At 37.1% G+C, this 20,500-nt stretch overlaps 3 protein-coding genes across 4 annotated transcripts in view; all 3 read left to right on the top strand.

Moving 5' to 3' along the window:
• Positions 1-3,598, top strand: part of LOC119784395 — a 74,041-nt gene extending 70,443 nt beyond the window's left edge. For both annotated transcript variants that reach the window (XM_038286429.1, XM_038286427.1), the window contains 4 exons: positions 1,919-2,068; positions 2,844-2,878; positions 3,097-3,261; positions 3,351-3,598. In XM_038286429.1, the coding sequence (XP_038142357.1) occupies positions 1,919-2,068; positions 2,844-2,878; positions 3,097-3,261; positions 3,351-3,518 (518 nt within the window). In that variant the 3' untranslated portion in view covers positions 3,519-3,598. The remainder of the gene's footprint in view (positions 1-1,918; positions 2,069-2,843; positions 2,879-3,096; positions 3,262-3,350) is intronic.
• A 3,112-nt stretch (positions 3,599-6,710) lies between these two features.
• LOC119784412 lies at positions 6,711-11,735 on the top strand. The gene is made up of 6 exons (XM_038286453.1): positions 6,711-6,762; positions 6,850-6,990; positions 7,280-7,368; positions 7,465-7,488; positions 9,229-9,308; positions 11,191-11,735. Exons 1-6 carry the CDS (start codon positions 6,745-6,747, stop codon positions 11,733-11,735), a joined length of 897 nt encoding a protein of 298 aa, XP_038142381.1. The 5' UTR covers positions 6,711-6,744.
• A 1,686-nt stretch (positions 11,736-13,421) lies between these two features.
• Positions 13,422-17,125, top strand: LOC119784411 (neurofilament medium polypeptide-like). The gene is made up of 4 exons (XM_038286452.1): positions 13,422-14,721; positions 14,807-14,884; positions 16,760-16,858; positions 17,115-17,125. Exons 1-4 carry the CDS (start codon positions 13,869-13,871, stop codon positions 17,123-17,125), a joined length of 1,041 nt encoding a protein of 346 aa, XP_038142380.1. The 5' UTR covers positions 13,422-13,868.
• Positions 17,126-20,500: the final 3,375 nt, after the last annotated feature.

The following is a 20,500-nucleotide window of genomic DNA, read 5'->3' as shown; positions in this document are numbered from 1 at the left end:
ACCTGACAGCTAGGGCCTACTAACCTGACAACAGCCAGATGCATGTCTCGCTCTGCCTAGCTCCTAGCTGGGCGGAGCGAGGCATGCATCTGGCTGTTGTCAGGTTAAGGGCCTACCTGTTTGATTCGCGATTGTTTACTACTGGGGAAGATGTCTGACTACGAGAGCGACGAGGAAAACATCGACTTCCACTTAGAGCCAAAGGGATATCTTTATGAACCCGAGTACACTGACGATGAACTTCGACAAATGGAGTTAGATCGGGCAGAAAGAGAGAGGGTGGACAGAGAAGTGATGGAGGCTGAAGCCGGAGCCGCAGGAGCCTCAGCTGGAGCTGCGATATCCAGGGTGGCCGACAAATCATGGTGCACTTGTTTCAAGTGCGAATTAATGCAGACAGAGGTGGATGCTACTGTTGCCACGAGTGGGATTTAGTAATGCCCGAGATACAGAACCTTTCCATTGATGAGGATGTCGGAGTTGCAGCAGCTGCTGTCTGCATCACAAACAACAGCGACTTCCCTGCCCTCCTCAAAGTTGAGCTCGCTGTCAGAATGACGGCGCGCACTGATACGAACAGAGAGAAAATAGGACCAAGTGATAACGACGTGTGACTTTTTCCACTACAATGTTTTTGGGATGCAAAAATATCACTCTTTTGAACACATAATGTTTTGGGAAGAGAAACGTTTTATTTCGCTGGCTCTAGCAAACCTGCCGGACTACTTTCGGCTTGACCAAAGCTGGACGAGAACTCTGCTCACAGGATGCTGCCAGGGGTAAGTCAGTGTGATTGCATGACACTGGTGATGGGGATGCCATACAGATTCATGTCAAAAATCCCGAACTATCCCTTTAAGACAGAAAAAAGAAAGAAAGGTCAGTTTAAGTGTTTTATTAAAAAAATTGTTTAAATCTAGATTTAAACAATCTAGATTGCAAAATGGAAACACTTTCTATTTTTTTTATTTTATAATTTTTATTCAAAAATTAAATGTATAAAACGGATGCATAAACGCCTGCATTTTATTTCAGTGTTAAAATGAAAAATGTCTCCGGACCTTTACTGGTTGTTTTTCTTTATTCAGATCCTGCTGATTTATCATTGGTTACCCCTGCTCAAAAAGGATCAGATGTTCAGGATATTTATACTCAGACGTTCCCAAACTTTCCATCAATGCCACCTAAACAGTATTGACCTTGCAAACTAACAGACAATGCTACCAAATCCACAAACTGAAACAAAAACAACTTTAAAAATGTGTTTTTTAAATTTTATTCCTGTCCAGTTATTAATACACTTGTATCATTTCTCTCCTAACTGTTATATTTGTACTGAATGACAAATATTTCCCAAACTCTTGGTAAGAACAGAGTAAGAGGGCTTGGCTGTTAGTCCACATGTTGACAGGCTCTACTTTTTATTTTCTTAATCTTTAAAGTTAAAAAAGCCAGACAAACACAGGTAGGTTTGTTGCAAAAGGAAAAAGGTGTTTCAGTGTCCTGTTAGCCAAGGTGGGATTGTCTTTTCTAACACAATCGGCCACAAAGTTCCACTTTAAATCCCTACAGTTTTTATGTTCATATACGACTACAAATAATGTTTAATAATTAAGTTTTAAAGATATTATACTTAATAATAAAATATTTTTTTTTTTTTTTGCAAAATGTAGTAGAATCTATCTAAAAAAAAAACTGGGGACATGTTGATATTTATTAAGTGTTTATGGCCTTTTTTGGTGGAATGTACCGTTAATTATGTTTTGTAATTAATATTTAACAAAATTTTTTTACAGTGTGAACAACTTTCAGTTTTACATCTTATTTCTCTCTCCAGAAGGGGGGCTTAAATATGAGCCATTTTAATATGAAAAGAAGCAGAGATGCCTCACATTAGGTTTTTTTTTTTTTCCTGCAGCACCTAGAATGCCAGCCCTGCGTTTTCCTGACTTAGCTGTGATTAAGGACAGGGCAGTCATTCCTAAGGGCTGCAGAGCACCATTGTGGGTTACTATGACAACTAGACCCTTCTTGTTCCCCACTGCAACTCCTTGGTTCATCATCCCAGGTAAGGGAAACTTACAGACTTTAGGTCTATCTTCTAAGGCGTGGAATCAAACTGGGAGGACTTATACCTTTTACATCTTCTCTGCTCTGATCAGACTGTCCTAAGGTCTTTGATAGGTTGTCATAGCAACGTATCACAAGGTGGTTCACTTCCACTCATCCACATTAAATGAAATGTTCATTCTTACCCTCAATTGACCAAAGCAAAGAAACATGTTTACATTTGTTATATCAGGATGGAAAAGTTTTTTTTTTTCCTGGCAAAACTCCTAAAATACAATTTAGCATGTAGATGATATTTAATTGTAATTATTGAGGCACTTTGATGCCACTTTCTGTCCAACAGCGAGCTCTGGGATATGTTTTACCTCCATTACCATCAGTTTATGGTATGAATGTAAATTGGTCCAGTCTTGTGCCTACAGGCTAGCAGAAAAAACCCTCTGTGTTAATCCTTCTTTATACCCCCGGAGAAGTCATTGATTTCTCTTTTCTTAAGTTTTATTTTTTATTATAAAATAAAAATCTTTTAGTTTACCTCACATGCATTTCTTTGTTAGAACTTAAACCCATATTTTAGTTTTTTCATTTAATTCAAATGTTACCCTTTATTTTCCCTTTGCAGCTGGTTGATTTTGATGTGAGTTTTATATTGGTTTGCATTTAAAAGCTGAAAATGTGACCGTTTAATCTCAAGGCTTAGACTGATGTTATTCTAAATTTCTAATCTTATTACTGTCAGTGTTAATGTTTTATTTTGTGTTTTTTACTCCTAGCTTACTGGCAACAGCTTGCAGGGGACACGATAAAGGTGAGGGTTTATTCTGTTCTCCACATTTTCTTTTATTTTTAATGAAAAATTTAAAAAAGCTCTCATAATTAAAAATATATTGCAAGCACGATTTTCTTCAGTTAGTTTCCTTTATTATTCATTCATTATAAAAGATCACTGAGGTTAAACTATCAGCAGTTTGTTTTTTGTTTTATTTCTTGCATAATTGTTTGACTTTTAAACCTCAATTCCTGCAGAAATGCAAGCTGGAAGGTCTCATTCACCCTACAGTCATGTTGTCGGGTTTACCAAATGAAACCTACACACACCAGGACGTGGCAGCGCTGGTGTTTAAGTATTTTCCAGAGCAGAATCTTCCCACACTCCACTACAATGTGATGGTTTTACCTCTGCAGAAGAGGGTAAAAAAAACTCCCATGTTTGATCTCTAAAATGTTTCTCTCATAAGTTACGGTTGGATGTTTGACGCTCCTCATGTTTTCATCTCCAGGCCTTCGTGTGTTTCAGCAGCTGGGTCGCTCTCTCCAGGTTTTTTCAAGATCACCCCATTTACCCAGTGGTCTTAAAAGGATCCCATTCTTTTGCCTATTTGGTGAAGGAGAATATCTCTCCTGCACACGATGAGGTGTGGAAATATGAAAACACACAGATGAGTTGAAACAAAAGACTTGGTTTATCTTAAAAATGAGAGCCAACCAGAGTTATAAAGGACATTTATCCTCTGCATTCCTCTGCCTCATAAATATTTTCTTTCCACACTTACTGAGTGTGTCTTCGTTTAGAGGAAAGGATTTGCAAAGGAAACGCATTACACCTAATGTTCCTGACTCGTTGAGCTTTATCGGTTTCCAGCACTAGTTTTCTGAGCTCCAGCTTTAAATTGAACAATGGTGGCTACAGCTTAGCATGGACCCAGTGTTGTTAGGGAAGCCTATTGACGTTCAAAGGCTAGATTGTTCCTTTTAGGTCTAAAAGGCCAGCTTGACAAATGATCCTCAAGCTCTGCAATTAACCCTTTCAGGTTCAAATTAAGTTGTAAATGGTAAATGGCATGTACTTATATAGCGCCTTTATTCAAGATAGGAGACTTGACCAAAGCGCTTTACACTACATTCATTCACCCATTCACACACACACTCACACTCTGATGGTGGCAAGCTACATTGTAGCCACAGCTGCCCTGGGGCTCACTGACAGAAGCAGGGCTGCCGTACACTGGCGCCACCGGGCCCTCTGACCACCATCAGGAGACAATGCAGGTGAAGTGTCTTGCCCAAGGACACAACGACACTAAAAGTCGGAGTCGGGGCTTGAACCGTCAATCCTTCGATTTCAGGGCAAACTCCTACATCCAACGCCACTGTAGTAGCAGGAAAAATCTGATATTTGGAGAAAATTATCATATGGGGTAGTAATATACAATTCAGACTTTTTTTTTTTTTTGAAAGAGAGAACTTCACATGCAATGTATTCTGGGATGTTGCAGATTTGCAACAGTGGCCCGGAGTGGTAAATTAACACTGAAGACTGAATCTGATATTAACCGACATCTCAAAACCTCTTGAGAAGGCCATTTCTGTTAAACTGTTGCTCAAAATATAGGCAAACTAGTAGATAAAGCATGTAGCATCTATTGCTACCTGTTTGGGCACACGTTGCGAATCCACAACATTGAAATCAAGATGCCTCTGGTGAAAAACCCAGAGGAGATAAAATCTACTAATTGGCATGTGTCATATCTATACACATTCATGATTCATCTTATGTAGTATTGATTTCAAAATAATGGAAATTGGTAGTGATACTTACATGAAATTGGTGCTTAGAAAATCTGTTTCAGTGACACCAAGGACTCAGCCATGTTGAAAGTGAGTCAGCAGTGAGAAACTGTTTGTTGCAAATGCACAACTAAGTCCTTCTGTTGTACTTCTGAGTAACAAAATCTCTTAAAATATGGATGTTGAGTAATTAGCTAAGTAGCATTTAGCTGTTGCAAATCTGCAACATGTGCCTGGAGAGGGTTAAGCCTGTTAGACATGGTGGCTTAGACATCATGGTATGGGGATGATTGTCTTATGTTGTCAGGGATATTTATCCTTTTTGAATACATCAAAATACTTTAAGACATCATGTTGTATTGTTTTATTGAGATGACCCGCTACAATTTGGTGGACTTTTTGGAAATAAATGGCAAACTAGTCATTAAAACACAAATTAATCATTCTGCAATGACTCTCCGATTATAAAACGAGTGAACGGATATTCTAAATATAAATGTTATTGTTTCTTTTTCCTTGACACTGTGCAAAAAATGTAATCCTTGCAGTTGCCTGAAACCTAACAGCATAAATCAAGTTGCTTAGATTTTTGAATTTAATGCAAAGACAAATTAAACTTCATTTCATCATTAATTAATAGTTTTTTTTTTGATAATTTTTTTAACTCCCTTTTTTTCTTGCAAACTTGGATATCCTCTCCCCTACATTCTGGATCAAAATGAAATGTCCAAATATGCAAATTAATAGATGATGTCATTTAACAACTTTTAGAGCCACAAATAGTGTTTACTTGCCGAGCACTTGGCAGCAGTAAAACTCTTACTTGTTTTCATAGACATGCAAAGCATGATATGAACTAGTAAACATCACAAACTAGTTTGTCATGTTTGGTGCAAACTAGCACAAAACAACCCAAACAATGTCACACATAAAACATGGAGACAATTATTATTTTTGTATTAATTTTTTTGTATTATTATTATACCATTTTTTTCTTTTTAAATTTACTAAATGAATGTTACAAAACCACCAGCTGCACTACTGAGCCCCTACAGGGACACTGAAGAAAAAAACTAAACAAAAACTTTCTTCTGCACACCAGTTTGTTTTACGTACGTACTAGAAAGTATCTTGTGCGTACCAGATAATTTCTTGCATGATCTCATGAGTGTTTTGGACAACCATGTTCATTAAAATCGATGTACATGAACTAATAAGGCCATATTTTCAGTTTGGGCTACTATACAAAGAGATTGCTGCATTGCTTGCAAGACATCACCAATATGTTGTGTCTGAACGTCACTTAAAACGTATCCTGATGTCCTGTGGTTAGGGTTGTCACGATACTAAACTTTTCAACTCGATACCAGTACTAAGGAAAATACTCGACACTCGATACCATTTTCGATACCACAAGGATAAAAACAAAGACTCCAAAATTCTACAGAAATATTTTCATTAATAAATAAAATACAATAAATAAATACAATAAACAATGAGAACAATATTTTGAGGTTGTTTGCTGTGCACAATATTAAGCAAGCTTGATAAAAAACTTACAAAATTAAAATTAAGTATTCCTTCCTTGGCTATGCTTTGCACACATAACAATGACACTAGCCAAACTTGTTAAGAAACAAAGCACTGTAGCAATGTATCGATACTTTTAAAAACGAGTATTGTATCCGGATACAACATTTTGGTATCGATACTTTTTTGAGTCTCGATACTTTTGACAACCCTACCTGTGGTCTATTTCGGCGCAAAGGATGCACAAACCTTGTTCATGTTGTGACACTCATTCAAACACAGCCGTAAACAACTGGTCAGTTGAATGAATATAGATGGGTGTTTACAAAATGTCTGGAAAATGGATGAAAGGTAAAGAAAAAAAGAAGAGATCTGGCCGATATAAGAGAGTATTTTTCTTCAGTATCCCTTTAGGGGATCAGTACTGTACAGCAGTTTACATATACTCTATGACAAGCAGAACAATCCTCTCTATTTTTACTTTGAGTTCCTGTTACATGCATCTGAGTGTTTAGTTCTTTTTTTTTTTTTAAAGATCTTACTTCATTTTTACAGGTGTCCTTGTTCAAAACTCTGATGAAATGGAGCAACGCTGTGAGTAGATATTCCCTTCCTTTCATCAGCTCATCATTTCTGATTGGCTGCTTGTGAACTGAAACCAGAATGTTTCTTGTTTTCCAGGTAATTTCAGACCTGTGGGGTTTGGAGGAGCGGCTCCTGTGTGTGGAGGTGTCCAGGATGGACCAGGATATAGCCATGATGGTCATGGATGAGGTGGCGAACATCGCTGCTTTTACCAACTTCCTGCCTCTCGCCAACAGGGTAGACCATCACCTATTCTGCATACTTATGCATAGAACGTTCTCAGTGGGACGATTTCTTGACTTTTCTCTGTTAAAAATCTTTTCTACTGTAAGATTAACAAGATCAAAGCAATTAGCATATTTATTTATATGGTATCTTACGTAAACAGCACTTTTATGTTTTTACCAAAAACCAGAATCTGAACTTGAACCATAAAAGACAACAGGGATTTCATGATCATCTGCACCATTTTAATTATTTCTTCTATGACTGTTAATTTTCTCTGTACAAAACCGCCTCTTTACAGATTTACATCGAGATGACGACACCAAGTGAAATGGCAAAGGTTGTAGAGAACCTGTCGCGGCCAGAATTATGTGAAAAGTATAAAGATTGGTAAGTTTTTGAGTTTTAATCACAGTGGCCAAAGATTCGATAGCAGATCCATAAGAGCATCCTCCTGATGATGAGTTTTGTTTTGTCGTCATGCAGGGAGCAAGTAGGACGCATTGAGTCGTAAGTATTTAACTTTCTTGTGTTTTAAATCAAGGTTTTGTGACTTTGTCACTAGCGTACTCTTGTAACATACAGAGACTCTGATTAAACATGGCGCCCTGTGGGCTGCTTATGGTTTATTTTTGCGTTTTACATATCGTTTTTATCAATTTCTATCTAAACTTAAGTGTTTTCAATGTTTACGATGATAAGACAATGATAAGACCCCTTATCACGGCGTATCATCCAAACGTTGCAAGTAGAGGTGTGGAAAGAAAGAGGGAAAAATACAAGTTGAAAAAAATTGGTAAAATACCAAATGACAGGAGAGAAAAGACACAATTAGCACTTGAAACCCAGTGTGGAAGTGTTTGTGTGGCGGTAGCTGAACACTGAGAAGGTGGCGAGATAATGGATGTGTGAGTAGGTACTGCCAGCAAATAGCAGCTCTGTACAACTATGTTTGTCTGCTGATCACATCCGGTCTAAAATCCATTTTTAGATTAAAAATTACCCAAAAAAGAATATCTGAGCATGTTTAGAAGTTCATCGGCAGCCATTGTTTCTGTTTAAAGCTCTTTATTTATAAAGCACAATTCAGTACATGGTAAATTCAAAGTGCTTTACATGAATTAGATAATAAAAAAAGAAGAAAAATAAAAGCAGAATAAAAGCAAAAAAAATTTATAAAACAAATGGACCACAAAAAAGCAGAATAAAAGCAAGTAAAGCTATTTTTCTTTCATGTTTAAGTGGGTATAAAATGTCCTTTGGTGAACCAGCAGCAGTTGTAAAAAGTGAAACATGTAAATAAGCAATGCAGGTGAAATAATGTACCAGTTTATGAGGCAAAAATGTAAAAAAAGGTGCAATTTTGTTGCATAAATATGTGTTATTAATTTAGCATCTAATTGGATTTTATTTAACCTGCGTCTGATTATGTTAAAAAAATTATGTTTCTATATTAAGATTTAAAGATGGGAGTTTTTCAGGTTAATGATATATATATTTTATGCTGTATTACCTCATTCTTTTATCCACATGGTAATGAAAATAGCATCAGGTATCGAATATGATCCTGGGGATCAAAATCAAGTTTTAAATATTAGTGTTGTGAAAACCCTACCTACATAATTTAGAAATATTATTGCAAACCTGCATTTGCTGCTTAAGATAAAGGTCTCTGTCTTTTATATGAACAGGACATTATTCTCTAAATAACAAATAGTCATTTCCCCGAAATCCCAGAAGTCTTCTGTGTTGCTGTTGGCCTCTCGATGGCATCCTTCGGAAGTTTCAGTCCTTATTTTACTTAAACATATGAGAAATGTTTCTGCAAATACTGATTTTTTTTTTTTTTTTTGGCATCTGTCTCTTGACTAATACAGTTTGTGTAAAGGGATGATTTGGATATTTGTTTACATCTCTGCAAAGATTATAAATGAAAAAAAAAAAGCCAAGAAAATTCCACCCGGAAATTATAACTTTATTTAAAGTTAATCAAACACTGGGGATCCCAATACCCAAGAAGACTAAAGGTTAAAGCTAGATCATTATACATGTGTATTTATACAGACAGATCTCCAAAGTAGTTTTTTCTTTTTTTATCAGATTATTTATAAATTTTCAACTGATTTGCTTTGTAAAAAATTGGCAACATGCCAGAAATACGTACTCTTCTGAGATCCACTCTATGTTGTTTTGATATATTTTATGAATAAATCAGATTTTCCCAACATCTGTTTCTGGTTGACCTTTCAGAGTAAAGAGCAGAGAACGGCGCCTGAAGGATTGTGAAGATGGGGCTCTTAACCAGCTGAACAATACTGTGATGAATGAAGGTAAGACAGTGAAGTTACCATTAACCTTTGAACTGGGATAATAGAACAAGGTTCAGGTGAGGCGGCTCATAGATCCGTTGGCTGTTTGACAGCGAACATGTACAAAAGATGGATGAGTAAGATATTTTGTATTTCCTTTCAATTTAAAGTAGGTTGTGCACAATGAATTGAACAAAAACAGTGCACTTAAAAGGTAAAACAAATATATATATATATATATATATATTAGTGCTGTCAAAATTATCGCGTTATTAACGCGTTAACGCGAGGCCATTTTAACGGCGATAATTTTTTTAACGTGAGATTAACGCTATGTGGTTTTATGGTAAAATTTTCCAAGTACATCCCGCTGCAGCCTGCGGAAAGGCGGGGCTATTTTCCCCCAGTCTATGCATTTCTCATAGGCTTCGAGAGCGGAGCTCCTCAAGGAAAAAAGACGCTCATACACTGAGTGACGCTAGTGCCTTTTCTTTAAGCCCCACCACCAACAAACAAGTTGAGTGTCTGGTAACTAGTAGCAACCTGAAATACACTGAGAAAACAGATTACTGAGGTGAAATGGAATCTGCTACGGCACTCTTGCTGTCTGTGTACGCCACAGGTCGGTATCGCGTGTGTGTGTCGGTGGGTGGGTGTGTGTGTGTGTGTGTGTTCTCATTTTTGTTAAGAGGCTGAAAAGTAACTTTCTAGAGCATAGACTACCTCCATCTAGTGATGTCGGTCTATTGATTTTGATGTATTGATTGAAAATTGTTGATTATTATCTTGGTTAATTAACATCTAATGTTAACTGTACTACATTTTATAGCAGTAGGGTAAAATGCTTGTCTTTGTTCAAAAGACTGTATTAACTGTAAAGACTGTCTTTTACATCAGCCTGTTTTCAGGGCCTTTTTTTTGGCTACATATTTGTTATTTTTTGCTACATGCCTCCCCATCTTCTTGCCATATGTTTCTATGGCATAAATCAGTGTCTGTGACCTGTTTTCATTTAAAAAAAAAGAACATTGGCACAAACCTAGCCTGTATGTATTTTTTGTATGTCATCGAGAGTATTTAAATGATTTTCAATCAGAAAAAAAATTTGCGATTAAAATGCGATTAATCGCGAGTTAACTCAGGCATTGATGCGATTAATCGCGATTAAAAAAATTTAATCGATTGACAGCACTAATATATATATATATATATATATATATATCAACCAATAAAAAAACAAAACTGTTCAGTTCTTTTGGTCCTTCCAATGTCTTGCTTTTAATTTGTGTTGTTTATAAGCAGTCTGATTAGGAGGTACCATTTTGGTCCACTATCCTTATGATTCAAGAATATTCCAAATTTACCTGTAAACCAATATAAAATACATTATTTGGTAATGACCCATTTCATTTTACAGTATGCATTTTTACAATGACACAGGATGGTGATGCTGTGCCCTAAAAAACAAAAAATAAACACTGTGACTTTAGACTTTACGGCAAAAAATATATATATTAGCACTACTAAAACATTGAGCCAGACCCTCTGTCTGTGGCTAATTCTAGGTTTGGCAAATTGTAGCTCCTGTTCCTACCTTTAGCATGGACAACAGTAAGGAGACTATCTAGAATAGGAAAGGAGATAAATTCAGACAGCCTTCCAGATGTCATTACCTGACAGAAAGCAGAAAGGCAGGAGAATGATGGTTATTAAATTGTTTCTATAGCTTTCTGGAAAAGGGCAACGAAAACCAAAGGTAGCAAATAGCTGTATCTCTCCATTATAAAACCCCAAAAATATGAAGCTGTAATCAGTTATTTATGCTCATTATAAAATAAGGACATTATAAATGTCAGTGATATCAACACAGTCCTCTTTCTTTTATTTACTGTTTTAACACCAGGTCAAAAGAGCATCCCAGTACACCCAGAACTGGACAGAGTTGGTACCAACACTGAACCCACTGCCATGACGAAGGCAGAACAGTCTTCTGATAGGAAGGCAACAAAAACCAGAACCCCTGATTCTGCTAAATCTGTTTCCTCTGCTGAGACGGCAGCATCCATGTCTTCTGCAGGACAGGGTGGTGCAGCGATACAGGAGAGACGTGAAGCTGAGAAAACAACTAGTTCCACCAATTTATCTGCTGTGACGACAACAGATGAAAAAGAAGAGTCAACAAAGTTCAGCCCCATGCAGACCAGTTTAATTGAGCCTGTGGGAGAAAAGCCAGACCTCCCTAAAATCGACATCAACAGTTTTAATGTAATCAAAGCTCTAGTTGTTCAGTTCCGAAGGCAACAGGGCAGCTCCACAGAAACTTTGCAGGTAACGTTTACTTCATTATGTCTCAGTTGTATGTATCCATTCTGTGCTATGGCCATGATCAGATCATATTCTAATCTGAGATTTTTGTCACACTTAATGTACTCCTGTCAGTTTCGTTAAAAACATATCATGCCTAGCATATACACATAATCATGTCTATACTCCATCTAATAGTGTTTTCATGCATCTAATCCAGGCTAACATTAGCATATTTACTGTTTTTTAGATGGTTCTGCGCATTTATTATGTATTTTTATTGATAATTCTGACATTTTTGGAAAAAGTTGTTCTCATGCTTTCTGAACCAGAAACCTTCTTTGAGAATAATTCGTTAGAACAGTTTTGAAATGGATTTAACCCACTAATAACAAGGAAATAGGCATTCCTTATAGTTAGCCCCCCTTTGCTCTGCATATAGTGCACACACCCTTTATAGTGCCTCTGCATTGATTAGAGCACGCAGCCAGACGTGTCATCAACCAGGCTGTTTGTTAGCCGTTATAATGATGCTAGTGCCTTTATAAGCATGAATGACATCACCGTACATGAATTACAAATGCAGAAATCTTATGTGCTGACTTGGGCAATGACATCTGCAGCTAACCATTTAGACAACCACATTTACTGACAGATTTATCTGAAATCTATTAAGGTTAATAAAAAATTTGAATGGAAACTTTAGATTTAGCTCAACTTAAATACTCAGCTTTGCAACTCTTACAAAGCATATACCGGACTTATGTGCTTCAGTAATTGCGCTTCTAAAAAATGACTTTCTAAAAACATTGTTTAACTACTGTGAAGTAAAATGAGCACTGAGAGTTGATATGCAAGGGAGGAAAAAAAATATATTTTACTCTGCAGAGGAGAACAACACATACTGCTGAAACTGTTAGTGTGGGTCTGGTGGGGTAGCATCCCACCCCTGCATATAGAGTGACTCCACACACATGAACATTGAGTCTTCAGTTCATCAAGGACATAAATTTTAACCACGGCATGAAGGAGGCTTTGTGAACTCATTTTCTCTCATAACCTTCCCTTCACCCTTGTCTGGGGTAGGGAGGCATCTGCTTTCTGTCCTCCTAAATAACATTGCATAGTGAATGGTACAGGATGTCTCTATCATTCCTCCTACTTAAACAGGTACGCTCAACACATTTTATCTCCCAGAATAGGCCAATTAAAAATAGGATTCCACACTGGTTTAGATTCTCCTACATCCACATCGTGCTCTACCAAATTCACGCTTTCTGGCCTTTTAAAAAAGTTACCTGAATATTGGCATATCACCCCAGATATACAACATTAATGTCTGTGAGCAAGTAAAGTGTCCAATTTAACTTTATATTTAATATTTTTAAGGTGCCTCCTTGTCAGAGCCCCTTCCATGTTACCATCATTACCCGATAGGGGCGCTGTCCTTGGTACTGAAAGGGATGTAGCCTACTAACATTTCAGATGCAGTAGTTTCATTTCTTTGGTATAAAACAGTTCTTGCAGATTCAGATTCAACAGTTGGCTGATAGAGAATAATTTAAAAGAAAATATTTTTTACTAGAAGTCCTTTTAATAACTACATGTGGATCAAAAAAATTAGTATGAAAGAGTTACCTCATTGAAGGCTAGAGTCAGTTTACCTCTTCAAAGTGATGCCTCGAATTTTGCAGGATCTTGCTGCCTACCCGTATGCACAATGATTGCTGATGCATTATACACTTAATTTGGTGTTTAGCATTCCACTGCTTCAGTTTTTATTAAATTTGCCCAGTAAGATGCTGTGTTTTAGCTGTTGCTATTTATTATAATGTATCTTTATCCATACAGAATAAAGAGAAAAGCAAGGAGCAGAGCTCAAGCTCAGAGTTGCCACCTGAAGATAACGGGACCTCAGCAGGTTCCTCTGGAAACTACAAAAGCTCACCCTCTTCATCAACCCCATCCAAATCCCCCCAAGTTAGATTTCCACTTGATGCCACATGTTCCCCCAAACTCTTTTCCCCTGACAGAGACCACAGAACCTTTTCCTCCTCATCATCAGACTCCGCTAAAACTCAGGGCGCTCCGTCTTCATCTACGGGTCAGCAAACCCCTTCATCTTCAGCAGGTGTGAAGATCTGTCCAGAAACTTATCAGGCACAGAAGCGCATAGCAAGATCCAAAGAAAGCGCAAAGGGCAAACCTGGCTTTAAAGTCTCTGCAGAGACTAAAGCTGTAAAAATAGATGAGTTAAGTTTGCAAAACTCCACTAAAATGGAACAATCTGCACATGGAGAGACCTTGGCGCTGACCAGTCAGAGCCAGAGTCCAGAGACGGATTTTCCAGAGAAAACGCTGAGAGAGGAAGCAGTCAAGACCAAAGAAAAAGATGATGGCCAGAGAACGTTGGAGAGGCAAGGTGAGGAGAATCATTCCATCCCTGATTCCCTTTGTGAGAAAACCGATCAAGAAGCGGAGAAAGAAAAGAAGCAGGATATTGGTTTCGATGCTAGCACGGCCGAGATGTGCCAAAAATCAGATCAGGGAGAACTTGAGGCCAAAACTTGCACTGAAACTGAGTCGGGTGCTCCTGTTCAAGAAAAGGAGAGCGTCACCGATGAAGTGTCTGTGAGAGAAGGAGAGCATCCAGTCAAAGATGAAGGTTTGACAATAAAACCAGATGTGAAAATCGTCCCTGAAGAAAAGGAGAATCCAGCAGTAAAACAGGACAGTTCAGATCAACCGTCTGAGACTCCAACAGAGGACAGCAGGGCAGAGACAGAGGATACAGTTCAAGAGGAGTCCATCACTGAACGTTCTGATAGATCTACCAAAGAATCAAACAAAGATAAAATAACACAAGACAAAGCAGCGGCTAATGCACCGACCATCACCTCAGGATCTCCTAGAGGACGAAGGAAAAAAACTTTAGATGAGGGAAAAGAAGTCAAGACGCCACCAAGGACGAGGAACGCTGCTGCTAAAAACGTCCCATCGAAAGCCTGCGAGCAGAAATCCTCAGGAACCTCTGGAGACGTTACCTTCAGAGAGACTAAAGAGGAGGAACAGGAAGCTCCAGCGATCAGGACCAGAGCTCAAGCCAAGAAGACGGTGGAACTGACTCCAGGTGAGACGGACGGAGCTTCATCCCTCCATCTCTGAGAGAAGAACAATAAAAGCTGAGGAAACTCTTCGTTTGTCCTCTGTTACAGTGAGGAAATCAACCAGAGGGATGAAGTCAGAATGTCTGGGTGGAGAGAAAAAGGAAGAATGCATGAAGGGAAACAAAGGTAGGGAAATTAAAGGTAGAACTTTATTGATTTTTTTTTTTCTTTTATGTCGGTGAAATTCTAACATTTACCAGACCTGAAGACAAGCCTTGTTGAGATCACAGATCTTTACTTGCAGGAAGAATCTCAACAGAGAAAGTAGAACCTGAACAGGAACAAGCTGAACTGATTCCAAATAATGAGCCCCAATCCTAGCGCCAGTTGTTTCAGATTAAACCCCCACAGATTAACATACATCAGTGAATCGGCATTACATGGATGTCTGTTCTCTTTTATCTAGTAAGCAGATCACATCCCCGATCTAAAGGATACAGAATCTACAGAATCTTTTAATGCTTCAAGCAGCATTTAAACTAAGTTAAGCTAACGTACATAGAGCAAAAATATTCTAGTACTCTATCAATAACAGAGTAATATAGCTGTAATCCTCTATGATTTTAAAAGATCTGAACATTTTGTCAAACATTTTCTGCTTTTTTAATGATTTTTAATGATCATTGGACATGCTAATGGTAGTCCAACAATATATGATTAAAGCATGTTTATCTGCATTTTAGTTGTTTCTTTCTTTAGATTACACACTATATATCATAATGTTAGCTGAAATGAAAACATAACACTCAAATAGACTAGATTTAGGTTTAAATCCAAAGCCTAAAAATGTAGCTCCCGGAAGTAGCGTTGGATCCCATTTCCTGTACAGATCAGTCACAGACGAGTGTTAAAACAGAAAGGATTTTAAGGCATTTATTTTCTGAGGAAATACATTATTAAGCTTTAACAGATTATAGTTTAGTACGCTTACTATTTTTAAGGAGGGAAAAACGCAATTTAGGTCTATTTTACAAAATAAAATCGAGGGTGTCCTGGATGTATATCTGGTTACACATGCACAAATGAGCTGATGGTTCGGATCGTGTTACTGGGACGGATCGGGTAGTGACATGCAGCACTGCTCCCTTAAACAGGAAGTAGGAAACAGAGCAGCAGCATTTGTTATTAAAAATTGTAACATATTTAAATTTGAGATGTTGTAAAGAAGCTCCTGACAATAACTGGGAAGGATTTCAAGGAAAACAAAAACATGATTTTTAAATTTGAAGTCTGTTAGGTTTAAACACCAAACACCTTATTCAGCAACCTGCACAAAGAAAGACAGAGAATTGAGTATAATTCACTTGCAAGGAGAGGGGATCAGAAACTGCATTCAGTTACAATCTCCAACCCACTCTGAAGCAGTCTCTGTTCTCCAAGCTTTTTTTATTGAAGGAACGCCCTGATTACAATGTGGTTTCAACCGCTAAAAGGGGAGGGAACGAACCCAGTTGAAACCAGAACTTTCGTACAACATCATAAGATAAGGAGAGTCCCTCTCCATATCTGGTTGCACAGTTCTCCATGCTCCTCCACACCCTTAACGGCATCTGTTACCTCAGCAGTCAGCACCCCTCCTGCACAGACTTACAGCAAAACATTAATAACACAGCAAAATGTTAAATGTTTTAACACTCTTTGTAATATGAGTAAGATAGAGATAACAAAATGTGTAAGTGTAATATGATTAAAGTAATATGATTAAAGTAGAATAACTTAAATACAATTAATACAACAAAGTCGATGTAAGGATGACTTATATTTCAACACTCGAATGGATGAATATCCGCTAAATTAACGTTAATTTGGTGTTGATGAACAAAACCTGTGTTACAACTTTTCTGTTTATTAAAATAGATTTAATACAGGATCAACAAGCAAAGACAAAGGTATTTTTTAGGATTAACCTTCATCTTTCTGTTATTTAAATCATATATCAAGAATTTTAAAAATGAACGCCTCTTAAGTTATTGTTATGAAATGAGTCTCTTTTCTTTTCAGCTCCTAGCAAACGGAAAGCGGAGCTTTCAGGACCTGAACCAAAAAGATCTGCCAGTGCTGACATCAAACTGCCTCCATTTGACCCTAAAACCCCGCTGGGTGAGACACCCTGCTCTGCCAACCATTTAAGGATTTATTTTATGTTTAACAACACATTTTGAAACTGATATTTGGTATTTAAAAGGCAAAGTTTATCACTTATATCAGTCATAAGTGTTTATGTGTTTGTATGTGTCAGTTTGGTCAAATATGCACAATAATTAGCCTTTTTTGTTTGTTTTTTCCCCATTACACTGGCACCAGTAAAGTGCACGAAATTAACTCTCTGTTTTTAACCCATCTCTTTGGTGAGCAGTGTGGGGTTAAGGGTCTTTTCTCAGGGACCCACAGTGGGGCTTGAACTCTGCCTCTCCCCCCATTAGCAGTTATCACGGCCTGCAGGGCTTTTAAAATATCAGCAGCAGCTTGTCTAATTCTAAGTGGAGACTGCTAAAGGGTCCTCTTTCTGTCATTGGTGGAATCATTCCTGTCTGGTATAGAGGGTTGAAAAAAGTTGAAGGTTGTAAGACTTGGTGTTCCGCATAATGAGACCAGAGGGCAGATTCAAGGTGTTCAGTCAGGACCTTCTGTGCACAATACACATCACAGTGCGCCTTCAGTTGCACATAAATGTGGTTGGAGATCATAAAAAACCCCTGAAAGTCCTCTGTCGTCACCTCAGTCTGGAGCAGGTCAAGCTCCAGTCAGATTAAAGAAACCAAACAATCCGCCTCCCCTCTGTATGCAGACTGATTGCCCTCATGGATCAGATCTTCCAGTGGTGAAATAGTTGAGAAGCGGAGGATGACCTGCATTAGAAAAGCACTTTTAAACTTTTCGTTGCTTGTACCATTTCAGTAAATACACAGGAAAGTCCAAGGTTCAAGTTGGATAAATGAAAATAGTAGAAAGTGATCCCAGATGGGAACATTGAAGGTTTCACTGGGTTCTGGACAGAAATCTGTTTTCAATAATTTCCACTTTTACACACAAATACATCAGACCTGTCACTTAGTTACTAATAGAAACCTGGTCTCTGATAATAGCACTTAGCAAACCCCGCAATTTTTCCAGTTTTGACTTCAGAGGTAACCGAATACAGTGGATATTAAATTGTAGTTTTTACAGTTATATTATGTGCTATACAGCTATTGCAAAGCACTGCTAATGTGTATATTTGGTAAGGTATGACAGATCCAAGTAACACAATTTCATGTTTTCTGAATATGAAGCATGTTTATTACTGTTGATACTTATCAGTTCTACATATTCGTACCACTAAGAGCAACTAACATCAGGGTTTCTGTTTGTTTACTTTTTGGCGCTAAAGCACTCATATCATTTATGCCCAAATTTAATGCTAACTTTTTTTTCTCTAACTTTCCAAAACTGTGGTCTCTTCTCAAACATTGTCCTTGTTTCTCTCCTCTTCAGGGAAGGAGTTTGTGTGCCGTAAGTGGGGGTATTTCTGCACGCTGTGCTCCGTTCCCTTTCTGAATGAGGGAACCAAAGAGGACCAGCACTGCCGAACCCAAATGCACTACGACAACTTACAGGTTCACACAGACGCAGTACAAATGGATCCATGACTGCATCTTTGAGGCAGCTGTTTATGTTTCTTTTTTTCTCACCTTTCAGAAATATTACCAGACGACTATGAAGCTGAAATCTTCAAAAACATCTAAAAATAACTGAGTGGAAACCCTGTTTAACTGATCCAAGTATTTTTATTATTTTTTTGTTATAATGAACAGCTTTAGTAAATTTTGTGCGCTGTTAATAAGATCATCAATTGAACAAATATGTTTCTAGGTTAACAGTTTATCCAGTATTTTCATTTTTCTATGAAAACTTGTGCTTTGTATGATCACTTTTATTCTAAAATGTTTTTGTACATGTTTTGTACATGTTTATTTAGGCTGTTTACTGTAGATTATTAGTTTGAAGTTAAAATTATGATGTCTCTGACAGTATTGCCAATACTCTGTAAGCGCAAAATAAAACATGTCACTTTTCTTTATGAATATTAAAAGTTTCAAGGTTGTTTAAGTGTTTGTGTACAATCACATAAAATATAACACATGTTTATGTGGGAAGCTTATTTTCTATTAGGTATTTTAACTCCTGCAGTTTGAATTTAATGTTTCGCCATTTTATTAATGAGTAGAGATACCATGGTTTACTTGATAAATTGAAACTGTTTCCTTTAGATAAAAATGTTTATTCACACTATTTTTGTCTATTTTCTGGCTGTCTATCTATAGTAATGCTATTTATATTCACTTGGATGTTTTTGATTCAATAATTACGGAAGAGAAATTGGGGCCACTAAAATAATTAACGTTTGATTTTTAAATGTTATTTCAGTTTAATATGGGGAAAAAAGTCAGAAATCTAACTTTACAGAATTGTGGATCTAAATGTAGATGGACACCATGAAGGAAGAGATTTGAGTGCACTCAGCTTCACTGACAAAGATGTGAGTTGTTTGGGAGGGCCAGTAACACCTGAGAAGTCAGAATTCTGAGATTAAAGTCAGAATTCTGAGATTAAAGTCGGAATTCTAAGGTTAAAGTTACAATTCTAAGATTAAAAGTCAGTTGTGAGGAAAAAAGTCAATTCTGAAAAAAAAAAATCAGAATTCTGAGAAAAAATAGTCGGAATTCTGTCGTTTTTCTCATGTTATCCCTTTATAGAGCAAGTTAGCATTTTTGATCACCCTTACAAATAGAGTCCCCCGTCCCTCAGCGAGGTCTAGAAGCACAAGATCTATATCCAGCTATTCAGCAAAGATACTGCTATATGGCTGTAAAATTTATTTTGGCATTTGACCAATTAGATGAGCCCTAAGTCAAGAAAAAAGGTAAAAATCTAATTGCAAAGTTAACAATTATGTTTAGGTTCATAAACAAAAAAATTTAAGTGCCAGTATCTGCATTAATGCATCTAAGGTTAGGTTGTACCAAAAAAACAAACGAAAGGTGTTTCTTTCACTTTCAGTGTTTTTTGTGAATTTCTTATAGAAACACTTTAAAATGTTTTAAATGATTGCATTGACATTAATTTTTGTAATCAAAACATCGATATTTGTTGAATGTTACAATCATAATAAGGTCTTGTGCTGGATTCCAATAACAACATAAGCTTGAATTTTTTTAAGTATTTCACTGAGTGCCCCTATAAAAGGTTATACTGAAATAAAATTTTAAAATCAGTTAACTTTTTTTTCAGTGGCCCTAATCCTCTTCCGCAAATAGTTGAACGTGAGCCACCAATAAATACAAATATTTTTTTTTTTTCGTCACCTGCTAGGCTTTTATTTTGAAATTAGTACCCGTTCCGGAAGTGACCAGATTGCACCGCCATTTTTAAGCACCTGCTAACAGTTTAAGTTAATTACTTTAAAGTGAAATGACTCACTGTAAGTTTTTTTATAAGCAAGCCGAAAGAAAAACATCCATAGGTAAGTAAATACCGCTGTTGAAAGAAAAGGTAACATATACGGTTTAGGTGACAAGTTTGCTCAGTTTTTAGCTAACGTTTCCCTTTAGCTTAGCCTAAAAAAAAGCGTTTACTCGCGCTTACATTTATGACCCAAGTTTGCCTTCAAAAGGCTCTTTCAAATTATTTCTCTCACATATTTGTTTATAAATGTATAATTAACATTTTCCCTCAATCTTTATCTGACAGTGCTTGACAAAA

Source organism: Cyprinodon tularosa, unplaced genomic scaffold (assembly GCF_016077235.1).
Source record: "Cyprinodon tularosa strain WSP-4 unplaced genomic scaffold, ASM1607723v1 ctg225, whole genome shotgun sequence".
In the NCBI taxonomy this organism is placed as follows: domain Eukaryota; kingdom Metazoa; phylum Chordata; class Actinopteri; order Cyprinodontiformes; family Cyprinodontidae; genus Cyprinodon; species Cyprinodon tularosa.
The sequence above is the reverse complement of the archived record's forward strand: the minus strand, read 5'-3'. Positions and strand labels throughout refer to the sequence as shown.